The sequence below is a fragment of the Pongo pygmaeus genome, chromosome 8, assembly GCF_028885625.2.
Source record: "Pongo pygmaeus isolate AG05252 chromosome 8, NHGRI_mPonPyg2-v2.0_pri, whole genome shotgun sequence".
Taxonomy (NCBI): Eukaryota; Metazoa; Chordata; class Mammalia; order Primates; family Hominidae; genus Pongo; species Pongo pygmaeus.
Genome location: NC_072381.2, coordinates 38373263 through 38387007, shown reverse-complemented (window position 1 = coordinate 38387007; position 13745 = coordinate 38373263). Strand labels below are relative to the sequence as shown.

The window sequence follows — 13745 nt, the reverse complement described above, 5'->3', positions numbered from 1 at the left end:
AACCCAAAACTACAAACATATGTTAGTTGGGATAAGGGGTTTTTGGCAATAAATTTGAAGGCAAGTACTTAAATTGTACCTAAATATAGTGGAAAATTATAAACCTAATACATGAAATCTCTAATGGCAGTTTTATGAGATGCATAGAAACATGTTTTGAAGTTATAGTTTTTTTTTTTAAGTGAAAGCAAGTTTATTGAAAAAGTAAAGGAAAAAGAATGGCTACTCCATAGGCACAGTAGCCAAGTCATAGTTTTTTAACACAGAAACAGAAAACTAAATGCCTCATGTTCTCACTTATAAGTGAAATCTAAACATTGAGTACACATGGACGCAAAGAAGGGAACAGCAGACCCCAGGAACTACTTAAGGTGGAGGGTGGCCGTCTGTACACCAAGCCCTGCAACACACAATTTACCTATAAAATAAACATGCATGTATACCCCTGAACCTAAAATAAAAGTTAAAAATAAAAAAACAAAGTTATAGTTTTTTCTTTTCTTTACTTTTCTTTTTTTTAGACAGAGTCTTGCTCTGTCGCCCAGGCTGGAGTTCTGAAGTTCTTAAGATCACTATGCCTCCTCTTATTTTGACTTTTTACCAGGCAAAAAATATAACCAAATATGCCTAATTATAACTCTAGAAAATTGAACAATGCAATGTAGGGAAGGAAAAATCCACTATCTAGAAAGCTACAATGTAAGTTGAGTTTCTACACTGCTATGGATGAGTTACTGAGTGCTCACAGAAACATTATTTAAAGAATTTCATTGGCCAGATGCGGTGGCTCACACTTGTAACCACAGCATTTTGGGAGGCCAAGGTGGGCACATCACGAGGTCAGGAGTTCAAGACCAGCCTGCCCAACAGAGTGAAATCCCGTCTCTACTAAAAATACAAAAATTATCTGGGCATGGTGGCAGGCACCTGTAATCCCAGCTACTCAGGAGGCTGAGGCAGGATAATTGCTTGAACCCAGGAGGGGGAGATTGCAGTGAGCCAAGATCGTTTCACTGCACTCCAGCCTGGGCAATAAAGCTAGACTCTGTCTCAAAAAAGAATTTCATTGAATGAAAGTAGAACACTTCATGCCCACTGGACGTGAACTCAGGATGGAAGAGGCACTTATGCGATTTGCTGTCTCTGACTCAGCTTCCAGAATGTCATGGTGTACATCATGTAATGCACATCTTTAGAAAGAAGAAAACATGATTGGAAGAAATATGGAAAAAATTACTTTTTAAATTTTAGTTCCTGATCCAAAATTTTCAATGGTGTCTCATTATTGAAAAGATAAAACCCAAACTTTTTAACAGGGAATCATTTGTGACAGAAAGTATAATATTCTCAATCACTTCTAGTAAGTACTAGGACTGAGTACTCAACTCTTCCTAGATTGAGATTGCTTCTGAGTATATGTCTCTGCCATGATTATGCTCAGATGTGTGCAATTACGTAATTTCTCCCACTGCATTTGATTGTAATATGGCTATTTTTGCTTAACACCACAACCCCAGGGCCCAACATGAATTAATGAATTAGTTAAGCCTGTTAGGTCCTCTGTGCATCCCTCCTCCTATTATATTAACCCCCTTCTCACCTTATATCTCCTATCAGACCTCCTTACCCCTAGACTCTTATTGCTCAATGCATATTAAAATCTTCTGATTAGTTTCTAAAACACAATTACATCCCACACTTTAGTGCAGATATCTTTCCCTGTTCCTCAGTTTGTTTCCAACAGCAAATTTCTAGATTCTCCACATAGATCTTACATTTTTTTTCCCCACTCATTAACCAAACTGCATGACTCACAACCCCAAACATCCCCTATTACATTAGATGACCACCCTCTCTCAGTTTCAACTGCCAATGTGTTTCTCTGCCCACTAGAATTATACCCAAGTATTAAAATCAGCTTAAATTGTCACTTTTTTTCAGGTAACTTTCTTTTTCTTGTTCTACCTGAAAATGCAGTGCTTTCATTCTGCTTCCTTGGCACTACGGCCACACCTGTTTTATGGCATGCATTATATTGAGTTTGTTATACTTCTGCAAATATTTGCTTCAGCTCAAATTCTGTTGAAGTCATGAATTTGGCTAGTATTTACCTCTGTGTCAATGGCATCCTGCTGAGGGTAGATGCAGGCTTGATGTGTTAGAGAAGCTGAGGAAAGAGGTCCTGAAATGAGTGGAGAACCAGAGACAGATGTAGGAGGAAGTGGGAGAGCCTCTAACCCAGGTGTTCTACTAACAAACTGGCCCCTTGCAACTACTCATCATATACCAGCAGTGCACTTAGAGAAATGCACCACCTGAATGAGCTGTATAACACTAGGAAAGCACATCTTTAGTTGGAACATTACTGGTTTCACTTAAAGCCATGTATCACACACATTATACACACCCTTTGTTTTCTATTTTTCATTTCTAACAAGTATATTAGTATTAAAGAGAGAAATACAATTTGAGTGCTTGTCATCAGTGAAGAAAGTGGTTGGCATAAGTGAAAAGATGAAAAGAGCAGACATTCTGAGGGTCCTCAATCTGGACCTTATTGATTTTTAAAGGATTCTGGGGCTTGAGTGTCTCAAACTAGTCCAAAAAAAGCCAGAAGCAAGCTCCATACAACTACAAATCTCACTAGGTACATCTCCCATTCCATGAACATGGGAGGAGGTGAACATATCAGCCTTGCCCAGTTTCTCATCTTACATTTATTTGGGGGTCAATCAAATACCGTCATATGAATTATTTGGTAACTGGAATATTTGAGTAAAAATGTTTACTTTTTGCACTTGAAAATACAAAAAGATATGGACATAGAGTGCATCTTTATTAGAGAATACTGAAAGTCCCTACAAGTCCAAGTTTTTAAATCCTCAGTTGACTGTTTGGCAGAATAGCTCATTGTTAGGTAGAGCTCTTTTCCAGGGCCCAAACTACACGGCTTAGATACAATGCACAGAGAAATGGGCCAAACCCACCTTTCTAGCTCATTGGTCATTAGCAAAAAGCTTCAGCCTGGGGTGCAGTTATGGCTATAGTTGGCTTCACAAGTGTGCGAAGATTTCTGCTAGATGGAGGAGGAAAACGGTGATGACAGGGCTACTGCTTGTTGCTCTGGAGGCTTCTCACTGCAGTGAACTGCCTGATCACAGCAGCCCTAGACAAAACTGGATAACATAGTTCTTAATGGTTTCTTCCTCATTGAGCATCCCCTGATCTGAATGGCTGTGAGGCAAGTTTTTATAAGGCAAAGATATTAGCTCAGAGGATCAAGTAGAACAAATGTGTTGTTTGGCCTAGGTGTGGTTGCTCACTACACAGAAAGCCAGTCACTAAGATGAGTATTGCCAGGGAAGAGCTTTATTGTGGATGCTGTCAGTCTAACCATCAAATCTGTCTTTCTCCCAAATAAAGGTAGGAGGTTATATAGATAGGAATTAAGGGGAGTAAGGAAGATGATCAACAGGCAGCAGGTGGTTAGATGAGAGGTCTAGCATCTCATTGTAACCACCTGTGGGAAAACAGGAACGAGCGAGAAGGAAGAGGAGTTAGTCAACTGGCAACAGGTCTCATTGTCCAGTTGTGGTTCTCTGTAAAGTTTCAGGTACGTGAAACTATGTGGGAGTCCTAATGATTGGTTTATTGAGAAAAAAACTCAGATGACAAATGTTAAATTTATCCACCTTTAAGACTGGGAGGTCAATCCTATACTTTGGATATGTTTGCCTGCCTAAATCTGATGTTGAATGTAACATCAGATTACATTCTGGTGGGAGGACCTTACAATGTAAGGTCCTGGTGGGAGGTGATCATGGGGATGGAACACTCATATGGCTTAGTGCTGTCTTGCTGATACTGAATTCTCCCAAGATCTGGTCATCTAAAAGTATGTGGCACTTTCCCCAACTCCCTCTCTCTTGCTCCTGTTTTGCCTTGTGCTGTGACTGAAAGCTGAGGCTTCATCAGAAGCTGAGTAGATCCCAGCACCATGCTTCCTGTAAAGCCTGAAGAACCTGAACCAATTAAACCTCTTCCCTTTATAAGCTCTTTTCTTCATATTACCCAGTCTCAGGTATTTCTTTATAGCAATGTAAGAGTGGCCTAACAGTCAATTTCTATGTTTATTCCCCAAAAAAGCCCCCATAAACATCAATTGTATAGGAAAATTGAGCTGGTTTCAAGATCAGAAATTTGGCCCATATTAAGAATAGTGGAATTATTGTATTGTGCTCCTACTGAGTGGTGTTGTAAATTGACAGCTACACATTTTATTCTGTTCTGTGGAAAATTATGACCCATTGAGATTTTATGTTTACAATTATTACTTCTGTTAATTTTACCATCTCCTCTCCCTCCATGCAGTAGGGGCATGTTGCAAATCACAAACTCCAAAAAATTAAACACAGGACATTTTAAAAATTAGCATTGGTATTGAACACTCTCCCCCAAATCAGGATTATTTGCCATTCATATTTTTTCTGTAGTGAACTTTCCACACCATTCTTTCACCAATTTTGTTATTGGGATTTTTCTTCTATTCTTACCCAAAGCTGTTTTACAGGTATTTTTTTTAATCCATAACTCGCCTTTCCATTACCTTAACTGTGTGCTTTGAAGAACACAAGCTTTTGAATTTAACAAAATCTAATTTATCAAAGTTTAAAGTAAGTCATTTGTATTATAATTAAGTGCATTAAATTTATTTTTGTATGTTCCATATTTTTATTGTCCTATATAGAAATCATCGTCTAACTCAAACCTACAAAAATTTTCTCATGTTTTCTTCTACAAGTTTTAAGTTTGAGCTCTTATATTTAGATCTATGATGAGTTGAGGCTTTATCATCATTTTATCTATGATAAGTGGAGTCAAAGGTAACACCACTTTTTGAAGATGTGTCTTTCCCCTTGGATTTCATTGGCACATTTTCTGAAAATCTCCCAAGCACCTCATGGTTTATGGCTGTGATTCTGGACTCATGTATCCACAGTTGTTTTGAATGTCCACACAAATTTATAATCCACTTGTCAAATTTTAGTTCAGGTGGTGTTTAATTAATAGAACAATTTGAGGAAAACTGACATCTCAAAAATAGTTTTCTTGCCTATTTTGGCCCTATTTCTGCCATACACATTTTGGAAAACTTTTTCCAGTACTAAGAATAAATATTGGGAGCTTTATTGAAATTGTATTAAATTTATAGAAACATTTAAAGAAAACTGATATTAACAATGATCTTCCTAATCATTGAAATTTTACTTTATTTTTAATTTTTGTGGGTGCATACTAGGTGTATATATCTATGGGGTACGTGATATATTTTGATACAGGCATGCAATGTCTAATAATCACATCAGGGTAAATGGAGTATCCATAACATCAAGCATTTATCCTTTGTGTTACAAACAATTCAATTATACCTTTAAAATGCACAATTATTATTGACTGTAGTAACCTTGTGCTATCAAATACTAGGTCTTAGTCATTCTACATTTTTTGTCCATTAACATTCCCCACTTCCCCTTCACCATGCCCCCACTGCCTTTCCCAGCCTCTGGTAAACATCCTTCTATTCTCTGTCTCTGTAAGTTCAGTTGTTTTCATCTTTAGCTCCAACAAATACGTCAGAACATGTGATGTCTGTCTTGCTGTGCCTGGCTTATTTCACTTAATGATCTCTAGTTCCATCTATAATGTTACAAATGACAGGATCTCATTCTTTTTTATGGCTGAATAGTACTCCATTGTGTATATATACCATATTTTATTTATCCATTCATCTGCTGATAGACACTTAGATTGCTTCAAATCTTGGCTATTGTGAGTAGTGCTACAGTAAACATGGTGCAGATATATCTTCAATATACTGATTTCCTTTCTTTGGGGTATATAACTACCAGTGGAATTGTGGGATTGTATGGTAGCTCTATTTTTAGTTTTTGAGGTAGCTCCAAATTGTTCTCCATAGTGGATGTACTAATATACATTTCCACAGTGCACGAGGGTTCCCTTTTCTCCACATCCTCTTCAGCATTTGTTATTATCTGTCTTTTGGAGAGAAGACATTTTAACTGGGGTGAGATGATATCTCATTGTAGTTTTGATTGGCATTTCTCTAATGGATCAATGATGTTGAGTACCTTTTCATATGCCTGTTTGCCATTTGTATGTCTTCTTTTGAGAAATGTCTGTTCAGATTTTTGCCCAGTTTTAAATAAGATTAGATTTTTTTTTCTATAGAATTGTTATAGCTCCTTATATATTCTGGTTATGAACACCTTGTCAGATGTTGATAGAGTTTGGATATTAGTCCCTGCCCAAATCTCATTTTGAGAGGTAATGCTCAGCGTTAAAGGTGGGTCTTGGTGGAAGGTGTTTTGGTCAAGGGAGAGGATCCCTCATTAATTGATGCTGTCCTCACATCAAGGCCCATATTTCTGCCATATATGTTTTGGAAAACTTTTTCCAGTGTTAAGAATAAATATTGGGAGTTTTATTGAAATATTAAATTTATAGAAACTGCTATTATTTTAATAACAAGTCTTTAAACATTGAAATTAACTTTAAATTTTTGTGGGTACAAAGTAGGTATATATGTTTATGGGGTACATGAGATATTTTAATACAGGTATGAAATGTGTATAAACACATCAGTGTAAATGGGTATCCATGACCTCAAGCACCCTTCACAAAATCTGAGTACTCACAAGATCTGGTTGTGTGGCACTTCCCTTCCCCCCCTCTCTTTGCCCCTGCTCCTGCCATGTGAGATACTTATTCCCCTTTTGCCTTCCACCATGGTTGGAAACTTCCTGACGCCTCCCTACAAGCTGATCAGATGTTAGCACCATGCTTCCTGTACAGCCTGCAAAACCGTGAGCCAATTAAACCTCTTCTTTATAAATTACTCAGTCTCAAGTATTTCTTTATAGTACTTCAAGAATGGCCTAATACAGATGGATAGTTTGCAATTATTTTCTCACATTCTATGGGTTGTCTCTTTGTTGTTTCCTTTGCAATGCAGAAGCTTTTTAACTTGTTGTGATCCCATTTGTCCACTTTTGCTTTGGTTGCCTGTTTGTCAGGTATTACACAAGAAATCTTTGCCCACTTCAATGTCCTGGAGAGATTCCCCGATGTTTTCTTTTAGCTGTTTCATAGTTTGAGGTCTTAGATTTAACTTTCTAATTAATTTTGATTTTTGTATATGCTAAGAGATGGGGGTCTAGTTTCATTCTTCTGCATATGGATATCCAGTTTTCCCAGCACCATTTATTAAAGACATTATCTTTTCCCCAATGTATGTTCTTCATTCCTTTGTCAAAAGTGAGTTCACTGTAGATGTATGAATTTGTTTCTGGGTTGTCTATTCTGTTCCTATGTGTCTGTTTTTATGCCAGTATCATGCTGTTTTGGTTACTGTAGCTCTGTTGAATAATTGGAAGTCAGGTAGTATGATTCTTCCCGTTTGATTCCTTTTCTCAGGATAGCTCTGACTATTCTAGGTCTTTTGTGGTTCCCATATAAATTTTAGGATTGTGTTTTCTATTTCTTTGAAGAATGTTAAAGTTTTCTGGATGTTCCACAGTTTATCCATTAACCTGCTGAATGACATCTTTTTTTTTTTCTTTTTTCCTGAGACGGGGTCTCACTCTGTCTTCCAGGGTAGAGTACAGTGGCACAATCACAGCTCAGTGCAGCCTCAATCGCCCAGACTCAAGTGATCCTCCCATGTCTCTGCCTCCTGAGTACCTTGGACTACAGGTGCATGCCACCATGCCTGGCTAATTTTTGTATTTTTTGTAGAGACAGTTGTGCCATGTTGCCCAGGCTGGTCTCAAACTCCTGGGCTCAAGCAACCCACCCACCTCGACCTTCTAACATGCTACAATTACAGGCATGAGCCACTCAGACCAGCCAGAGTATTTTCTGTTAGGTACACGAGATGATTCAGGCTCATCTTGTATTTCTCCCAATCTCTGACTAGGAATCATCCCTGTTCTCCTTTTTTGTGGATAGTATTTAGGAACTAATAACTTGGCAGTTGGTGTGCTTACTGTTACTGAGGTGTCATTGTGTTTAAGTCCTCTCAGTAGAATGAACACAAAATATATGCATATGTGCACACACAACAATTTCTTTATTTGTTCCTATATATTTAAAAGATATGAGTTCTATTCTAATGCCACACTCCAGGTTTTCTAGCTCTCCTCATTCCTATTTTTATAAATACCTTCTCTAACAGAGAAATCTTGCTGTCATCATTCTCAACATATTTATTTGCTCAGTGTTACCAATCTCTCAACAATGCTGCCCATCTCCTCCCCCTGTCCTTCCACACCTCACCCTCAGCCCTCTTGGTGCCAGCAGACACAAAGCCACAACTCCTCTCATCCCACGAGGCAAGTCTAACTCCTCCACTCAGGGGAAGGAAGGCAGGAGAGATACATGAAAAGTCAAAGAGGGGAATCAAAAGAAAGAGGAATGGAAGTCCACATTGATTTTTTAAAAAATAATAAATCATCTTTTGATTGCCCTAATAAACATCTCTTGGTGATGATATAGTTTATGGATATGGCTAGATGTTTTTTTCAATTTTAGGATTTTGCATCTAAATCTATGAGACTTTGGTCTATAGCTTTATGGGCTTTTTTTTTTTTTTTTTTTTAAGGTTTTGGTATCAAGGTTGTACTGGCCTCAAAAACTGAATTGAAAAAGTTCCATCTTTTTTCTTCTAGAAAAGTTTATAAAAGCCTGGTATTATTTCTTAAATATTTGGAATAACTTCAGTGAAGCCATCTGTTCCTAGAGTTTTCTTTCTAAGCAAGTTTTTGAATATTCCACTCAGGTATTGTTTGCAGTTGTGATAAGGCACAACCAATCTCTAGTATGACCTTGTTTCCAGGGCTTTTACTGATGGCATGTTCACCAACCTGCTGGCACTTCCTAAGTTCTAATCATTTCTCCTTTGTACTGCAAAATGCAAAACAAAACAAAAATCCTACTTACTATCTTCTCAAATTAGCTTTTCAGGCTCCTGCCCTATGCAGCATGAGACATCTGGAAATTTCTTGAGAAATTATATGTGTTTGAAGCCCCTAATGTATCCATTTTCTTCATTGCAGTCTTGATTGTTCTCCTGGTTTCTGGTCCCCCCCATGTCTTCCCCTGAACCCCAGGTTATGGTCCTCTGCCTGAATCAAGTTCAGTATTCAGGTTCTTCCCTATAGCCAGAAGTGGAAAGGGCCCTCAGAGCTGCATTCTGTGTTTGTGCTTTGTGAGATTTACCACTCTCTAGAATTTTGCCCTTTAGTCCTTTTTTCTTCTATAGCAATAAGTTGCATTTAAATATTTTCTGTAATTTTATAGTTATCCTCAATGGGTCCATTCTGCTGCCAACTACTATACCTTACCCAATAGCAAAGTCTATTTTGCTTTTTTCTTTTTTTTTGAATCTCTCTCTGTCACTCAGGCTGGAGTGCAGTGGCATGATCTCAGCTCACTGAAACCTCTACTTTCCAGGTTCAAGTGATCCTCCCACCTCAACCTCTCTAGTAGCCAGGACTATGGGTGTACACCACCATGCCCGGCTAATTTTTGTATTTTTAATAGAGACAGGGTTTCATCATGTTGGCCAGGCTGGTCTGGATCTCCTGACCTCAGGTGATTTGCTCATCTCAGCCTCCCAAAGTACTGGGATTACAGGCGTGAGCCACCATGCCCAGCCTATTTGTGCTTTTTGAAAGCTCCATATTTAAGTTATATCTATATATACATTTTAAAAAGTTACATCACCTATGAAAGATGTGTTTCAGTATGGAAAGAAATAGAGTTGGGTACAATAAGTCACTCACAGCAGAATGTCCTGGCTTATGTGTTAGACATCTGCAGGGCAGAAACCACCAGAAATCTGGGCCCACTCTCGTCTACTAATCCTCATAAGTTGCATAAAAGGCAAATTGACCTGCTGCTTTGATCCACCATTCTGAGACAGGTCGTCGGAATTTAGCCTGCCCCAGGATTATTCAAAAATCCTGCTGGTTGACTCCTGTACTATGGCCCCTGATTGAGGGTCTTTCTCTTTCTTCTGGACATACAAAAGCACTCTTGTTTGTGGGTCCCCTTGCTAAAAAATCTTCTCTTATTTTTCATATGGCTAAGCAATAAACCTTTGAACTACTTATAGCCATTGACTCGAGTGGCATCTTTTCAAGTCTCTTAGGAAATAGCAGTCTTGACAATGAACTAAACTGGATATTAACAAAGTAAAATGCTATTTCTCAATAAAAATTTTTTTTCCACATTTTCTTAACTTGCTAGATATCCTGCAATTGAACACCTCTGTTCTATATTAAATTTAGATTTTAACTTAAAACGTCCACACATTGGATGCAGTTAAAAATACTTTCTCTACTATCTGATGTTCACTGAGAAGCTACTTCTTATTACATATACTCCATAAAATATAACCTCATAGTAAATGCTTTCCTATAGTTTCCTACAGTTTGTGCATTTTCTCTGGCCTCTTGACTTCACACAGAATGATTTTCCACATTCATTACATCCATAGGGTTTCTGTCTTATATGAGTTCTGTGGTGAACAATTAGGGCTGACTTCTGATGAAAGGTTTTCCCACATTCATTACACCCAAAAGGTTTCTCCCCTCTGTGTCTTCTCAGGTATTCTGTGAAACTGTAGTAGTAGCAGAAAAATGCATCCCTTCTCAACCTAGGGATGCTGACCCAGGTTTCACCCCATGTGAATTCTCTGATGTTTAATGAAGAGTGGCATTGCGCAAAATGTTTCCTATATTCATTCACCAATAAGTTTTTTCCACTTTTAGTTTTGTAACATAGTGTATGCTCCAAATTCCAGAATAATGTTTTCCTGCATTCCCTATCTTCATATTGTTTTTTTCCCTCTTTAAGTTCTCTTCTATACTGTGAGAACTGACTTCAGGGCAAAGGTGTTCTCATTATCATTACATTAACAGATTTCTCTCACCCTTTATGTTCTGTGTTCTACAAAGTTCTGACTTCACCCAGAGTAATTTTCCTCGTTTACTACATTTATAGGGTTTCTCCCCAAGTGTATTCTCTGATGTACAGTTAGTTTTGACTTAACATAGAATGATTTTCCACAAACATTACATTCATAGGGTTTCTCCCCTGTGTGTGTTCTATGATGTGCAATTAGTTTTGACTTCACACAGAATGATTTTCCACATTCATTACATCCATAGGGTTTCTGTCTTATATGAGTTCTCTGGTGAACAATTAGAGCCGACTTCTGACGGAAGGTTTTCCCACATTCATTACATCCAAAAGGTTTCTCCCCTGTGTGTCTTCTCAGATGTTCTGTGAAACCGGAGTAGTAGCAGAAAAATTTTCCACACTGAATACATTCATAAGGTTTCTCACCTGTGTGAGTTCTTAGATGTTTAGTAAGGGTTGACTTCTCAGAGAATGACTTCCCACATTCATTACATTCATAAGGTTTTTCGCCTGTGTGAATTCTTTGATGTTTAATGAGGTCTGATTTTCTGAGAAAGGCTTTCCCACATGCATAGCATTCATAGGGCTTCTCCCCTGTGTGTGTTTTCTGATGCACAGTAAGGACTGACTTAAATGAGAAGGTTTTCCCACATTCATGACATTCATATGGTTTCTCCCCTGTGTGTGTTCTTTGATGTTGAGTAAGGGTTGACTTTTCACTGAAGGATTTCCCACATTCATGACATCCATAAGGTCTCTCCCCTGTGTGAATTCTTTGATGTTTAATGAGGTCTGAATTCTTATAGAAGGTCTTCCCACATTCGTGACATTCATAGGGTTTTCCCCCTGTGTGTGTTCTCTGATGTCTTGTGTGGGCTGACTTCTGGGTGAAGGTTTTTCCACATTCATGACATTCATAAGGTTTTTCTCCTGTATGTGTTCTCTGTTGTAAGTGAAGGACTAATTTTTCACTGAAAAAGGTTCCACACTCATTATATTCAATAATATTGTTAATTGAATGGGTTCTCTGAATTGGAGTGAGATTTAACTTCTGGCTGAATGGGTAAACACTCTGATGTTCAAGGAGAATGGATTCCTCAAACATATTTTCTCCACATTCATTACCATAGTGGTTTTCTCTTGGATGTGTTTGCTGATGAGTGATGAAAAATGACATATCACATGTTTTCCCATGTTCAGTATATTTGCAGGTTTTCTGTCCTGTGTAACCTCTCTTATGTACAAGGAAGAGTGAATTCTTAGGGAAAGCTTTCCCACATTCATTGTATTCAAAAGGTTGCTCCCAATTTTTAATTTTCTGATGCCAAACGAGGTCTTCATTCAGCCAGAAGCTGTTCCCATTTTTATTATATTCAGAAGGTTCCTCTTCAGAATGAATTATTTCACACTTTTCATCACAGAAACATTTTCCACCTTTGTTAAACTCATTGAACTTCATTCTTGAATAGTTTCTACTGGTATTAATTAATTCTGAAATACAGAGTGAAGAGAAAGGTTAGTTGATGAGGATATGTAAGAGAAATAAACTTAGCATTATATTTAAAGGCATGGCTCAGTTTAGGCCATTATCTCCTCGTACCTATATTATGACAATGTGCACACTCCCAGTCTTATACCTCTTTTCAATTCAACACAGCAGCAACAAATTAAATTTCTAAAAGTTCTAATTCATAGATAGACCTATAATCCAGGCTCCAATTCTGTGTGGTTTTGTTGTTCTTGGTTGTTGTTGGTGGTGGTGGTGATGTTTTTGAGACACAGTCTTGCTCTGTCACCCAGGCTGGAGTGTAGTGACATGATCTTGGCTCACTGCAATCTCCACTTCCTGGGTTCAAGCAATTCTCATGCCTCAACCTCCCAAGTAGCTGGGACTACAGGCATATACAACCATGCTTGGCTAGTTTTTATATTTTTAGTAGAGAGAGGATTTTGCCATGTTAGCTAGGCTGGTCTTGAACTCCTAGCCTCAAGCAATTCATCCACATTGGCCTTCCAAAGTGCTGGGATTACAGGCATGAGCCACTGCACCTGGCTCAATTGTTTTCCTAGCTCTGATTCACTAGGAATAAAAGTATGCAACAATAAGAGTGAAATCAGTGAGTGAACAAGCCATCCTTGCCACAGGATCAGGTTTATGATTCTATTGCAGCTATGGGATTTGCCCTTTATTCCATCAACTGTACTATACTATACTGAGTCCAATGTCCCAAGAACAAATACTTTTTTTTTTAACAAGGTATCATTGAAGTAAACATATCTTTACATTTAGATTCAGATTAGAACCAAGCCATTCTTTTTTTTGTTTGTTTGTTTCAAATTTCAATTTTTATTGGATTTTGGAATATTGCATTATACTTACTGGTTGAGCATCCCAAATCTGAGAATTTCAAATCTCAGATGAGATTGGCTCTAATAAACATTTCCGTTGAGTGTTGTCAGCACTCAGAAAGTTTTAAATTTTTGTAGCATTTTGGATTACATATTTTTGGATTTGGGATGCTCAACCCATACCAGACTTTTACATTTTTGCCAGTCTGATGGGTATGAAGTATTATCTCAAGTGGTTTTAATTTTCATTTCCACAGTTACAAATGAGGTTGAAATTTTTTTGTTTATTGACCTTTCAGGACTCATGTTTTATGAAGGGCCTGTTTACATCTTTCACCCATTTTTCTATTGGATTGTTTGTTCTTTTCTTATTGATTTATAAAACTTTTAAA

General features: G+C 37.8%; 1 protein-coding gene across 12 annotated transcripts in view; it reads right to left on the bottom strand.

Annotated features, from left to right (window-relative positions):
• Positions 1 to 13745, bottom strand: part of LOC129006811 (zinc finger protein 37A) — a 58783-nt gene that overhangs the window by 21156 nt on the left and 23882 nt on the right. For 8 of the 12 annotated variants that reach the window (XM_054436943.2, XM_054436948.2, XM_054436945.2 and 5 more), the window contains one exon: positions 5253 to 12495. The exons of 3 other annotated variants lie outside the window; for them this stretch is intronic. In XM_054436943.2, coding sequence (XP_054292918.1) covers positions 11048 to 12495 — 1448 coding nt within the window. In that variant the 3' untranslated portion in view covers positions 5253 to 11047. Of the gene's footprint in view, positions 1 to 5252; positions 12496 to 13745 lie in introns of those variants that run through there. One more of the 12 variants, XM_054436955.2, reaches the window with a different exon arrangement.